The 13,514-nt window shown below is 45.4% G+C and overlaps 1 protein-coding gene across 3 annotated transcripts in view; it reads left to right on the top strand.

The window, feature by feature from the left end:
- PLCL1 (phospholipase C like 1 (inactive)) overlaps window positions 1–13,514 on the top strand; it is a 228,928-nt gene that overhangs the window by 119,584 nt on the left and 95,830 nt on the right. Inside the window, exon 1 of one of the 3 annotated variants that reach the window (XM_055718759.1) lies at window positions 12,607–12,834. The exons of the other annotated variants lie outside the window; for them this stretch is intronic. Within the exon in view, the coding sequence (XP_055574734.1) occupies window positions 12,814–12,834 (21 nt within the window). The 5' untranslated portion in view covers window positions 12,607–12,813. Of the gene's footprint in view, window positions 1–12,606; window positions 12,835–13,514 lie in introns of those variants that run through there. 3 annotated transcript variants of the gene reach the window in all.

Genomic DNA, 13,514 nt, shown 5'->3' with positions numbered 1-13,514 from the left:
AGGAAAGGGCGAATGTGAAGCGTTTAGCATCGGGATGCTTTGTCAGTGATTAATGGAACTTGGCTACTTTTGCTGCTTGGCAGTTCTACTTCTGCGCAGTGCCTGTTATCCTGTGGACCATCTATAATCACACTGTCTGTAGCCATTTGGACCCACAGCACAAACCAGGACAGAGCAAACAATTCTGGTGGCCTGCTGGTTGGTCAGCTTTTTAATTGAGTACGTATTCACTGTGACAAAGCAGCAGACATTTTCAGCAGTTTTATATGACTTAAAAAGGCATATTTTTGGAGGTGCAACATCCTTTTGGACGGTTATTAATCACTGCATGGATCTTGGATGAAATGAGTTTTTTGGAGTTCAGCTGCATCCCCCTGAAGGTCACCATTTATTTATTGTTATCCTGAAGCTTGTCTCCATTGGTAGCCTGGTGTCAGTCCTGGCGTAAATACGGGGAACTGCAGTGGCTTCATTCAAGTTGGGCAAGCCTCCAGGGAAGCGTTTTGAAGAAGCCTGCAGCAGGACACGTGAGCTGCAGGGTGCTTGCCATGGCTGTGGCTGTAGGAGCATGCTGGCTGCACAAGGAGGATGTGCTTGGGTGCTGGCCGAGAGCAGCAAGAAAACTTGTGGAGGCCTGAAAGCTTGGCTGCACCGCTGGGGGGGCACAGGCTCACCATGCCGAGGGACCTGCCTACCCTTCTTCGGTAAAGGGAGGAGCGCACTGGCTACGAGCTGGCTGGGGAGGCTTTGGATGAAGCAGCAGGGAGCCTGACAGGAGCAACAGTCAGCAGGAGCCACAGCAATGTCACCTGCCAGAAATTTATATCCCTGGGGAATAGGGATTCCCCAGCAATGTTGATGGGGTGGTCCCACACTTCCACATCCCCAGCCAGTCATGGGGGCTTTCCTGAGTTTCGTCATTATCATTTAGTCTTTGCCAGTCATGACTGGTAAGTACAGGTGAAGCCCGATTTTGCCATCCTTTCTTGACAAATTTCCAGGTTGTAAAAGAATTGCTCTTTTCTCAGGATTTCTGGCCGTGGTTACCAAAAGCAGTGGCAGTGTGTGGAGGACCACTCGGTTTTCACGCTCCTGCTTGAAACAAAAGCCACATTTTTAGCAGGTGTGCGTCTGTGGAAACAGCTGTATTTGTGCTAGGAGAGAACACTTTTCCTCCTTGCCTGCTTCCCCCAGCAAAGCACTCTGCGGCTCTGCCAGCTAGGCTCCTCGTGCCACCTCTGGAGCTTGTGGGGATGCTTCTGCTGTCAAGGGGAGCAGGAGGGTGGCTGGGAACCAAACGTGTCACTGTTGGTTGTTTTCCTAGTATGTGCCGGAGTAAGTCCCTCTGCAAGTTTGGGGCTTCTTGTTTTCTGTGGCTTTGAAAACTTTGTGTTTCCTCTGGACTACAGAAGGCATGTGTAATGAGGAAAACCAGAGGAGAAAAAATTAACTGCCCATCATGCTACCTTGCAAGATGGCTGATCAGTCATGCTTATGTTGAGAGCACCTGGAACTGGAGAGGACAGGCATCCACATCTCCCAACACACCTCAGCCCCAGCTGGGTGACCAAAACCATCAGCATTGCATTGTCCTTGCCAAACAGCAGAGTGTTGTCCAGGTGCTGGAGGTGGACAGCTGGTGTCTCGGGCATTGCAGTCCTTTAGGGGAAGTTTGTGTCTATCATGCCCACCCTGTGTCTGTCTTACTTGCCTGGGAGCTACATTTTGCATTCTCCTTATTTGACATGTATAATGACAGAGTTCAAATAGCATCTCAGATAATTAGCTGTGAATGCATAATGTAAAGCCACTGCTATGACTATGGGAAAGTGCCTTGCCCTTGCTTAATTTCATAGGTGAAAGGCAACATATTAAACTCAGCATGGTGAAATCAACGTCGTTGTTTTAGTTGACGTTCATATGAATCTTCCTCAGAACTTGCTCTGCTGTCATCTGCTGGTTTGTACCATAGTGGTTATAGTAGATGTTGGTACAAAAGGAATAGCAGATCAAAGTCCCGGTTAGGGCTCGGTGGTTCCAGCTCCTGCCTGTAGTGGTCTGAATGTCAGTAATGGCAACAGATGTGTCGGCATGCATAAATGGCAAAGGACCATCATGCAGCGTGGAATGGTTTGTCTAGGAGTGTGCGCTGGCATAGTGCCAGGTGTATGCGGGGTGTCTGTGCGTGGGGCACTGGGGTGGTGGAGCCCAAAGGTGAGGCTACGGGCTCTGCTGACCGCCTGCGGGGCAGCTTGGCGAGCATGGCCTCCTCTGGCCCTGGCGACCAAAGGGTTTCCTGTGGCATCATTTGGTTTGCAATGAAGGTGTTACTGTTTGTTCAGCGATGCAAGACGGTGAGAAAATACTCCTGTGTTTTGTTTCTAAGCTGATTAAAAATGTGTGGGAGAGGCTATTCCCTGCTGATTTTGGCAGTTCCAGAAATAACTGTGATTGAAATCTGCATGGCTTTCATGTTGCCTCTTTGAGGTTTGGTTGTCTCAAGCAGTGGAGTGCCAGGGTGTAAGCCTGACTGAATACGAATAGCTGTGCTTTCCAACCACGGTGGCATGTCTCCTTTCTGAAGAGACACACAGCTATTATACAACATAGCGCTTCACTTGCGTTTTTTCAAGCCAGGTTTATTTTTGCTCCTAAGCTCTGGACATGTGAAGTCCTCTTGGCTGGTCTACCAGCTTAGAGGTAGCAGTTTAATTTGCTTCCATTTGAGTCAAAAGCCATCCCGACCTCAGTGGGAAGGGGATGCTGTTCTGTACAGCTTTGTACGTCAGTGGGATAAATACAACATTTAGGCACTTGCGGACCGTACAAATCCTATCACTTTTCTTTATGACTGAACAACATGCTTGTTCTTTGATTCAGGGCCGCAGTAGCTGAAATAGCATTTATTGTATTTAGAAGGAGCTGTGCTGTCTTCATCAGCAATAACAAGTTACCATTTACTGCTCTAGGCAGCAATTTTCTCATTAGGTGTTTTAATGAACACAGAAAGGTTTAAATTTATTCTTATTTCCAGCATTCTTGTGGTAAGTGCAGCTTCTAGGTATACGAGAACCATGGCTTCTAGAGCAGGTTTTGGATTTGAATGTAGGCTGCATTAATGAGTGGAGGAAATGCAATACCAGGCTCATCAGCTGAACTAAAATACCATGTAGACCAAATGGAAAAGGTCTTTATTTCTAAAGCTTCTTAAAAAAAAAGTTGCGTAGCTAAGCACTATTGTGGGGATTTGTGGTTAACAGAGTGATTACAATATCAGAACAGACTTGGCATCTGCTCTGCTGCCATGCTAAAAAAAATGCTGTTGGCTGTTGCCTCACCATGCCTGCAGGAGAGATCTTTTGGGGATGTGCTTTAGGTCATAGGGAAGACCCCTTCCTATTGTTTTCCACAAATTTAGCTCCTTTCCATTTAAGTTCAATTTAAGGAAGTTGTCTCCCATATTTTTGTTAAAAATCTTCCTTTCTTTCCGTATTCGGTCTTTCCCTGTCTTCCATATTGGAGCTGGAACTAAAGGAGAAATTTTTCTGAGGCAAATTAATGGAAATCCCTTAAATGTTGAGATTTCCTGAAGAATAAATTGCTGTCTTCCAACCCCCTGGTGTTTTTCATGCCCCTGAGCCAGAGGGAGGTGTCAGGCTTCCCCAGATGACACCCCCAGAAGGAGCTATGGGAGGGACCTCCACAGCACTGTCCCTTCGCCTGTGATTTTGGGGTGTTTTTTTTTTTTTGTACCAGGCAGATTCTTGTGTAGTTTAACCCAGTTAGTGGCTGGTTGTCCTTTCCCCTGGCTCACTCGCTGCAGCCCTTTGGTAGCCAGCTTTGTCCTCTAGCAACACTGCAATTCTCCTTCCACTTTTCCAGTTCTGCCTTCTCTGACTGCTGCTCCTTTGCTTCCCTCCCACCACTGTGGGACCTGGGCACTGCTGAGGTGGACGTGGGAGGGTGGAGGTGTAGGGTTAGATACCTGATGTGCTTATGGGCTGTAGCAGGGAGTGGGATTTCATGACTCAAGGGAACCTGTCGAGGCTCTGTGTTAACATCACCCAATGTGTGGGGAGAAACACTGAAGAAAGTGCCCTGAAGATTAATTTCTTTTCACCCGTGTACAGTATCTGTTAATCTTTTTTTTTTCCGGAAAAAACTAAGCTACATTGTGTTGACCAGAACGTAACTCTGTGGTGTTTTGTACAGGTTAGTCTTCATACAGTCTTTGTTTGTGGTCTGATGTTCCAGTACTGTTGTCTGCTGTGCCATGTGATGGGACTAGTGATGTTGAATTATTTTGGTTCTCCCAACTGAAACGTGTGCTTTTTCTTAATCTTTGTTTAAACACCTCGGTGCCTAATGCAACTTACTCTTAATCAGCCAGCTTCATTCCGTTACTCTTAATCCAACTCAAATGCTTTTGAACACTGCAATTTCGCTTCATTTCTGCAAGAGACGAACAGATTGCTCTTACTGCTTGTCAGCTGGGTAAACTGAAAACATAGATCACATCGACCCTCTGCACTCCAGCGAGGGCTTCCCTGGCCTTTCAGTACAGCATCAAACTTGTCCTGGTTTGCGAAGGTGTGTGCAACTTCATTCTGTCCTACCTCTGCTCACATGCCTCCTCGGTGCTTCTGTCTCTGCACCACTGTCATCCACCAGAGCAAGAGCCATCCCTGTGCCACTTCTGCCATCAGGAAGGTGATTTCTGTGTCACAGAGAACTTGATTGCAAACTGTGTTGTCTATGCGGCAGTGCTTAACCATAATGTGCCAACTTCCCTGCTGCACCAGGAACAGCAGGGAGAGCAGAGGGCTGCAGTCCCCCAGTTTGCATCCCTCTGGCTGCTGTGTCCCTGATGCCTGCCTGATGTCTGCCGGGCTGCATGGGCATGAGTGGCCTTTGTCCTTTGTGATCTTCACTGCTGAGACCCAAGTCAGCCACAGTTTGGCCAAAATGAGCTTTGAGACTTGATTGCTGAAGCAGTGCCGTAGCTCTGCCGGGGCACGGCTTGCTTTCAGTGCAGAGCTGCTGACATCAGGGTGTTGCAGGTTGATTGGGGAAGAGATTGGTCCTTTCTGTGTTTGGCATCTGTAATTTTTCGTGTGTATCAAATAAAAATAAAGGTTGCTGACAGCAAAAGGAGGTGGACCAGCAAAGAGTGGCTTTATTGCAATTTCACACCCTTTCTTTTTCCTGATTCAGAGTGGTGGAAGGAAGGAAGGGGAGGTTGCATGGCTTTATTTCTGCTGAAGAGTAATAGGAACATTGCAGGCAATGGCTGCTAAACACAGGGGTCACACTTCAGGTATAACCTTGGTACTTTCATATTGCTAAGCATTTTCCTGTAGCAATTTCAACACCAATGTACCCAGAATTAGTAATGTATATTCATTTCCTGTTGTTTTTTACAGAATACGTTCTAAAAGGTCTGATACTGTACTTGTGAAACGTCTAATACAGCACCATAAAAAAGTATGGCCATCCCTTCTGTTGCCACTCGCTCACCGTGGCGAGGGGGGCTCATTTAATCAGCATTGCTCAGGAGCCTGATGGTGTAATGGGCCTTCAAGGGTAATACTGTCATTATTTATTCTAAATTTTTGTGGGTTTTTTAGGAGGGGGAGGCGATAGTCAGTGAACAGGAGCCTCATTATGCCTCTGGTAATGAAAACTCAGTGATACTTAGTAAGTGAAAACAGAGGGGTTTAGAAGAGGTGCAGATAATGAGAATTCACCTTTTCAAGAGACCACATCAGAAATAAAGTTAGTGTCACCAGGTCCTACTGAGGAAGACATACCTCAAGGATGTCCTGAAATCCACTGCGAATCTCCCATGGGTTTCAGTGAGGTCAGAGCCACACCTCAGTGCTAATGGAAATTTCTACCATAATCAGGTGTGCGATTTGTGAGTCATCTTTAAAGACAAGGTTCAGTCTTAGCTGTTTGTCACCATTCCTGCCTTTGCTGTGGTTGCAGAGGGTGGCTGGATCAGAACTGAGCTCTGTAGATTCAGATAATTGCTATGTTTCCAGCTTATTTGCCTGAAGTCTTTTTCTTTAGGCCAGAAGAAAGCATCAGGTACCTGTCAACTGCAGAATTGCTTACTGGTAGCTATTTAATAGCAAAACAAATTTTTGTTTACCAAGTGGTACCATAGAGAGCATTGCTATAAAAAGCAAACATGTTTTAAATCATTCCTCTCTGTTGACATGGGCTTTTGTTTCCTTCCAGCAGCTGCCTGAGCAGAGGCTCTCAGCCTTGGTGGCTGGTTAGGGCTGCAGGTATGAATTATCTTCGGGCTGTTCAAGTAAGAACTGGCTTTGCAGGTTGCTCTTGGGAGTGTGATACCCAAAGGAGCCTCCTTAGCAGGAATAGGTGAGGTGCTATGTTGGTTCTTAGGCAGATGCATGGCTTTAATGGGTTATTAAAAGTGGTTTGAAAGGCTTCAACTGAGGGAGGGAGAGGGGAAACATGATAGCACATCTTGAGGGTGGAGAGGTTGCTGCAGCATGATACCTTTCTTGTGGTGTGCAGGAGACAAAGGACATCAGCAGTATTAACCTCCCCTTTTTTGCCTTATGGAGCTCTCCTTTAGCCAAAGGTATTAAAGCTTCTATAGATAAAGCCTCTGTGAGGCCCTAATAGGTGACGATTTGTGTGGGTAGCTGCGCGGAGGAACAGAGATGTTTCTGTAGTTTAAGGTGACCATGTAACAATAAGCTGGGAGGACAGTGAATATGGAGCAAAACCTGTGACACCAAATTGTGTCTGTCTCTGCAGCCAGGTTTATTTCAGGGGGGTCTTGCTGCCGCTGGCTGTGAGTACAAAGCACAGTCACCATTTGTTTTCAGAGAATTTCTAGGTTACATTCAACTTTCAGAGTCACTTACACATTCAGCGTGTCTGAACTGTGGTGTTTCTTGGCTGTTGTCAAAGGTCTGTTTTTTCTAGAGCCTCAAAACACTTCTAAATCTCTCAAGGTTTTCGTCCTCTTTTAAGATATCTGTGCTCTGCTTTCAACCAGAGGGGAACCAGTTTTCATGGCTTCTGCTGTGCAGCAATCAGTTTTGGTATCGGAGAGGCTTGGAGGTTGCTGTGCTGTGAGGGATGACTCTCATTATTTCAAAACAATGTCAGGGAAAATTTAGGAATGCTGAAAGAAGCAAAGAAATACTGGCAGTCTTCCCTATGGCAAAAATTAGAAACCAGTCCACTGGCATTTCAGAAATGTCAGCTTCATGTTACAACTAGAATGTGTGGTGGTTTTTTTTCTTTTGCATATGCTGAAAATCAGATACTTAACCTCAAATGAAATTTGGAAGAAATTCTTTACTTGGGCATCAATCACCATGCTACCTCAGATACGGCTTATAAATTAGAAGAAATGCTTTATGCCAGAGTGTAATTATCTCATGCTTCTGAACATGTTGACCATAGGATGGACAAATTTTGAATTGTTCTGTAGTCTTAAGTATGTGAGCAGAGTCTGAAGTCAAATCTAATGTTAGCTGAACCAGTTTTTTTTAAACAAGTTCTGAAGTGTTGTACAACCTTGGTAAACCACTTAAAAAGGAGTTTTAGAATATGAAAATGTGAAAATTTGGCTCTGTGAATAAGGGACCTGATTTCTTAAGCCTCTCAGTATTTGCAGCTCCAGCTGTGGACTGTGGTTTCAGTATGGGCTTATAATATAAACTAAGATGCATGGCTTTGGCTTTCCAGATGTGAACATGTCCATCTTAAATCTTTTTCCACATTTGTGTAAAAACAAAGCAAACCTCACCTAAAACTAATTTTGGTGGGGTTTTTTTTTGTTGTTCTGTTGGTTTTTCCTTTCCCCAAAGCTGCAGTATGCTATGTAATGGACTGCCTGGTTTACCTACATGTAAGTTCTCCAGAAGCTGAGTTAGGCAAGTATTTGTAGTCGTGGTGTTCCTTGTTAACTGAAACAGGGGTTTTGTTCCTTTCTGTTTCTAAACGGATGGGGTCAAAAGACTAATTTCCTGCCAGGAGGTCGCATGAATGAGCATGGGAGAAGAAGCTTTTTCTAGTCTTCCTTTTTTCCTCGGTGTGTGTGTTTATCTGTTTTAGTAGCAGCCCAATAAACAGATCATTTTCCTCATCTGCTCAAGATACAAGTTGTAGCTGTCTGGGAGGTCTCATCCATCCCAGCCCTGGTGCAGAGCCTGGTGCTGGCAGCTGCCTATCTGAGAGCACAGCTGGCTGGATGCTGGTGACCCTGAAGACAAGACACCTGTTAATGTGCTGAGAGCTGCACTTAACCTTGTATTTATTCTGTGCGCTGCCACGTCTGGGTTTGCCTGCAACTAAGCCCTCTGTGGTGGCTGGTGCTTATGACCCTTTGTCTGTCTTTCATAGCAGACACTTGGCTAAATTTACACAAACTTTTCTTACTCATCCGTTAACCTCTCAGGAAGTTCCTACAGATCTAAACTAGAAAAAAAAAAACAAAAAAAAACCCACATACAAAATGAGCGGCGTTTAGCTAACCAACACCTCCATGCAAGATTTTACACCAAGCACACTTCCCCAGAAATCATGTATTTGCAAGCAATGAAATTCTTGGAAAGAAATACTAATGGCGTACTAACCACAGGAAGCTCTGTGTGTGTGTGTGTGTGCCTTGAAAAGTGAGAACAGTCTTTCTATAAATCTTCCTTTCCTTGGAAATTAAAACCATTTTAATGCCTCACAACTTGAGCTCAAGCAGAATTTAAGTAGGTGAATGTGTTCTCAGAGACGGCAGCGGTGAGAAGGAATAAAAGAGCAAGGGAGATGAATCTGTGAAGTGTAGTTCTGAGCAAATGGAGACTCAAGGAATGGATGCCAACCCCGTTAACATAAAGAAAAGCTTTTCTTTCTTTCTTCTACAAATGCATCCTGGAGGGCACTTGCAGTGAACAAGAGGAACCTGCAACCATGGTAGCACCCAAGGAGACTGTTGTAGCCTAGAGAAAACACTAGGTTGTTGGTTTCTGTAAGAATAAAAATGGAGGGAGAATATGCCACGGGAGCAGGGGGGAAGAAACCCAAACTATATTTAAGTGAAGTGTTCCCCCCCAAATTAATTTTCAATTTCTTAAGTTTTGGGTTCAAGACTACTTTAATACTTCATATTCTGCCCTTGAGAAGGAGGCTAGCAGAGCAAGTTCACTTTAGTAACTAAACATCTGGAAAATGATCCTATGAATAGATAGTTTAAGGGTAGTACAATGACATCAAGCAGTGTAGCTATTGGCAAGAATTGGCTAAAATAATTTTAAAACTTATGCTGCTTGGAAGGAGAAAGCCCTGATTCATGTGGTATCTCTGTTGTCCGCCATGTGGATGTGGAGTAGAAGGACACACGTGGTAGAAGATTCAGACTGAGGGACTTCTGCTTTCATCCTGCTGCAGCAGCATAAGGAGAGGAAGGGGAGCAGCAGCCGCCTGCCCAGGTGGAAGCCCTCGAGGGCAGGAGCCCAGATGAGAGGGTGGGGGAAGGGGCCTCCTTCCAGGTAGCTAGAGGAGCAACGTGAGCGAGCTGAGCTCTGGAGGGAACTGCAGTTTCTTCTTTCTGGCTCCAAAGAAGGTTTCTTTGACATAAGGGCTGAAGATATGCATAGGAGGGGAAAACATGATCCTAAGCAGAAATGCCTTGAATCTTTATTTTCCATGAGATATTGAGTGAAGGTCAGAGGTTCTGGGAAGAAATGTCCAGCGTTTTGACCATTTGTGGGCTTCTGTTTCATTTCCTGTTTGATTACTAAGGGATTTGCAGTTAGGAGATGCATATTCCAGCTCATTTTGTGACTCTAGACCCTTGGTGCTGGAGGTAGGCTCTGTTTACAGAGCTGCAGTTGACCTTTTCTGAATAAAGTAAAAGCACTGGAAATTTATTTCTGGCTTAATAGAGTTCAGGATGACCCATCTATAATATAGAGTCACTTGAGTAGCCCAAGCTGTAGTAGTAGCTGTCATTTTTCAGCTTCCAGCAGACATGTTCTTTTGAGAAGGGTTTTTGAGGGAAGCTGGGCCTATATAATCTCTTACAACAACAAAAAACCTGACCAAAAAAACCCAGCAAACCATGACTTGCAAAGTTTACACTTCAAACCCGAGTGCCCTGATGTGGGAGGGGTTGGGGACAGATGTCAGGTTTGCATCCTCCTCTAGCCTGTGTGCAGGTGTCCAGGACCTGTAGCTCCCACTCCTGGGCCGAGAGCACCCTTCTCACAAGGCTGTAGTGTCCTTCCCAAGGAAGGGCCCTGGGGTGGAGGTCTTAAAGGTATTTTCCAGCCTAAACAATTTATGACTTTATGTCTTGTTCCTTTGCAAAATGAGGAACTAGAGTAAGGTCCTTGAGAAGATGTGCTGCCTCCACGGTGCTGGCCCTGCCCTGTGTGGTCAAAACTGCATTTATAGATAGCATCAGCCGTGTCTCAGCAGAGTTTGCAGATGTGCCCTGTGAGCGCTGAAGGTCCCTGCTGTGTTTTGAACTAAGGGGACCGCAGCAGTAAGGGAGACGCATCCCAGAGCATCTGCGTGGGGAAGAAGGTCACGGCTGTGCTAACCAAAGCAGACCCTTTGGCAGGGTGGAGGAAGGCCCATGTGAAGCTGCAGGGTCCCTGGTGGAGTGCTGGTGGCTCCTGTCCAGCGGCCAGCGCTACAGAAGCGTGCTGGGCAGTGCTCCTGCCCGGAGCCCCAGCTCACAGAGTGCCCTCAGGCCTCCCTGCCCCCGGCCCCGGGGGGGCTGAGGTAGCAGGCTCTTTTTGATGTTGGCTCCTTGGGCAGGCCCTCTTCCAGTGCAACCCTAATGAAATTTGTCAGGGACGTTTTCCTCCTGTGTGGCTCTTTCTTTTTTAACAGTGTGTGCCAGAAAGTAGTTTGCGGTAAAGACAACCAGTTTGCTGTTTTGGTTGATGCTGTCTTCCCAGCTCTCCTGTTCCCTCCGTGCTGGTCAGAGGTACAAGAAACTGGCCAGTTTGAACAGCATTCAGAGAGTGGACTTTAGGTTTCTGTAACTGGTAGGGATTACCTCTTTAGCAAATTATCAAGAAATGGGTGTATAGTTCATTGAGATATTTGAGTGCCCCTTCCCTGAAATGTTCCTAAACAAAAAAAAAAAAAATTGTAGAAAGTTGTAAAAATAATAGTAAGTCACCTGGCAGGAATTATTTGTTAGAGGAATGTGAGTGGTGGATTTTATTATGCTAGAAGAAAACAAATAATTTTGACTGTCATGGGCTTTCTGAGGCTGCTGCTGCCCTTGCATCTTAGGGTGTGTTTTTTTTTAGCAAAACTCCTGAGAGTTAAGTGTGAACAGAGTAATTTTCATGCAAACTATGAAATAAAGGACTTGAAAACATGTTTTTAACTGACTTTTTTTCCACTTCAAAGTATTTGTGTTGTATGCTGGTCAGATCTATGAAGAGTTGCAGCAGCTTAGAGACAACATTTTCTCAATGCATTTTTAATTGCAAACTCTCAAAATTATATGTACTTTTTTTTAAAGGAAAGGAACCTTTCATTTCAAGGTGTATGCAAAGACTTTGTGTGGATAGTTAAATAATCTGAAGTCCCCTGGAATTTCTTTCCTAGTGACATTTTGCTCTAACAACTTTCCACATTTTAGAGAAAAATGATGTGTTGCCTGCAGATGAACAATCTCTTTCCGCTCCCATTAAATTCTATGTGGAGGTGTGAATATATATAATTAGAGACTTGGGGACGGGCTGTGAAACAGAAAATGAGAGAGGAAGACTTTTACGCTTCCAAAACCATCTCTGTGTCATCTGCTAATTAAATCGACCTTCTTGTTCATGGAATGTTTTGTGGCTGTGGTAGCACTGCAGCAGCTCCAGATCAGCACGGGCCAGAAACAGCTTAGAGGGAAGCCTCTGCTTTTGGCTCTCGCAGGAATGGAGTGCTGAAAGATGCATGATTCAGGAGTTGCTGTGGCTGGTTTCAGCGAATCTGAAATATATTAACTATAATAAGAATATTAATAACACTGTAGTTCTTCCCAGAAGGTGCAGCTGAAGATGAGGTGCATGCCAAAGCAGGCGATGGTGTTAGGCAGAGGCTAGGGTACACCAGCTCTTGGTTATTGTGGGGTGAGGCCAAATCCATTGGGCCCCACGTGTGCAGCTCAGCAGGAGTTACTTTTATAAGTGTTTGCCCGCAGACTCTGTTAATCTTAAGCATACTTCTGCTGGTTTGAAATTAACAGACAAAATAAAACTCAAATGGCTACTTGACAGTTGAGAAAGGCTCCTCTGTTGTATTTTTAATTGTTTGTGTAGACTCCTGCTGGAAGCTGATGCTTTCTGTTATGCATTGTTTTGAAATAAACTTTAATAATCTGACCTCGGGGCCCAGATGTTGTACTTAACTGTTGTGTGGTAGAAGCCTGAATCAGATTGAGAGATTAAAGTTGCTTTACAGAGAACAAAATTCAGAATTACAATCTGTAAAGAACTTAGCAGTAAATGCAAAACCAGGTGTAAATATACTGGGGCACTGTGCAGGGGTATAGTAAGCAGCAGTTACAATGGAGATGCTGTAGATAGGAGTATGTAGCTGCTTTATCTTGCGGTTCTCTTGAGACTCTTGGTACAGTAACAGAAACCTCAGACTGCGCTAAAGGGAGAAGGGGTTCTTTGGGACTACGCAGCAAATATTTTCAGTGCCTTCGAGGTGTTAAGCTATCATCTATTCAGCTTGGAAAAACAAACTGAAAGTTTTTGAAGAGGTTCCTGTAATCCCTTCTTGGGGAAGATGGGGATGCTGACATGACAGATGACCATCCCTGAAGCTTGGGTGGGTCATGGCTGTCCTTGGAGGAAGGCAGCATTATTATTGTGGCAGAGTCTCCATCTGTTCTCACTTTTCAGCTGTGTCTTCTGGCTTCTTCGTTGCATTATTGACAAAGTGTAACAGGGCCTGTCGCTACTGCTTGTCTTGTGCTCCCTTGTCCCTCAAAGCGGTGTTTGCAAGGAGCAGAGGACATCTCCCAGTCTGATGGACCTCCGCAGTCAGTCTGGGTGGAGTCTCTAAATGGCATGGGAATGACTGTTTAGTTGTGTGACAACTAAATGCTTTATTTTTATAATCACTCATTTACATTTGCATTGCAGTTTGTGTCTGTGTCCCTGCCGCAGCAGGAAGCACACTTACCCTGTAGGAATGGTCGGGTGCTGGGAGGATGGGAGTGGGGGGGCAGGGGGGGAGCACAGGGCGACCCTGGCTGTGCCCTTCTCCATTCTGGCTGTGGCCTTCCCATGCCTCCCGCCTGGGCTCCATGGCCTCCCCATCAGGACCAATTTACAGCCTTCTCCACTGAGCGGAGGAAGGCAGAAATTAATCCAGAGGGGAAATTGTTCTGCCTGAGTGGGCAAGTAGAAGGAAACTGTCTCACCGACTGTGTTGCTTTAATCTCTCTTTCTGCACTACCTGGAGTGCAGAGCTCTTCATCTGACCCACCGTCAGGGCTGGCAGGG

The sequence above is a fragment of the Falco cherrug genome, chromosome 8 (assembly GCF_023634085.1).
Source record: "Falco cherrug isolate bFalChe1 chromosome 8, bFalChe1.pri, whole genome shotgun sequence".
Lineage (NCBI taxonomy): Eukaryota > Metazoa > Chordata > Aves > Falconiformes > Falconidae > Falco > Falco cherrug.
The sequence above is the reverse complement of the archived record's forward strand: the minus strand, read 5'-3'. Positions and strand labels throughout refer to the sequence as shown.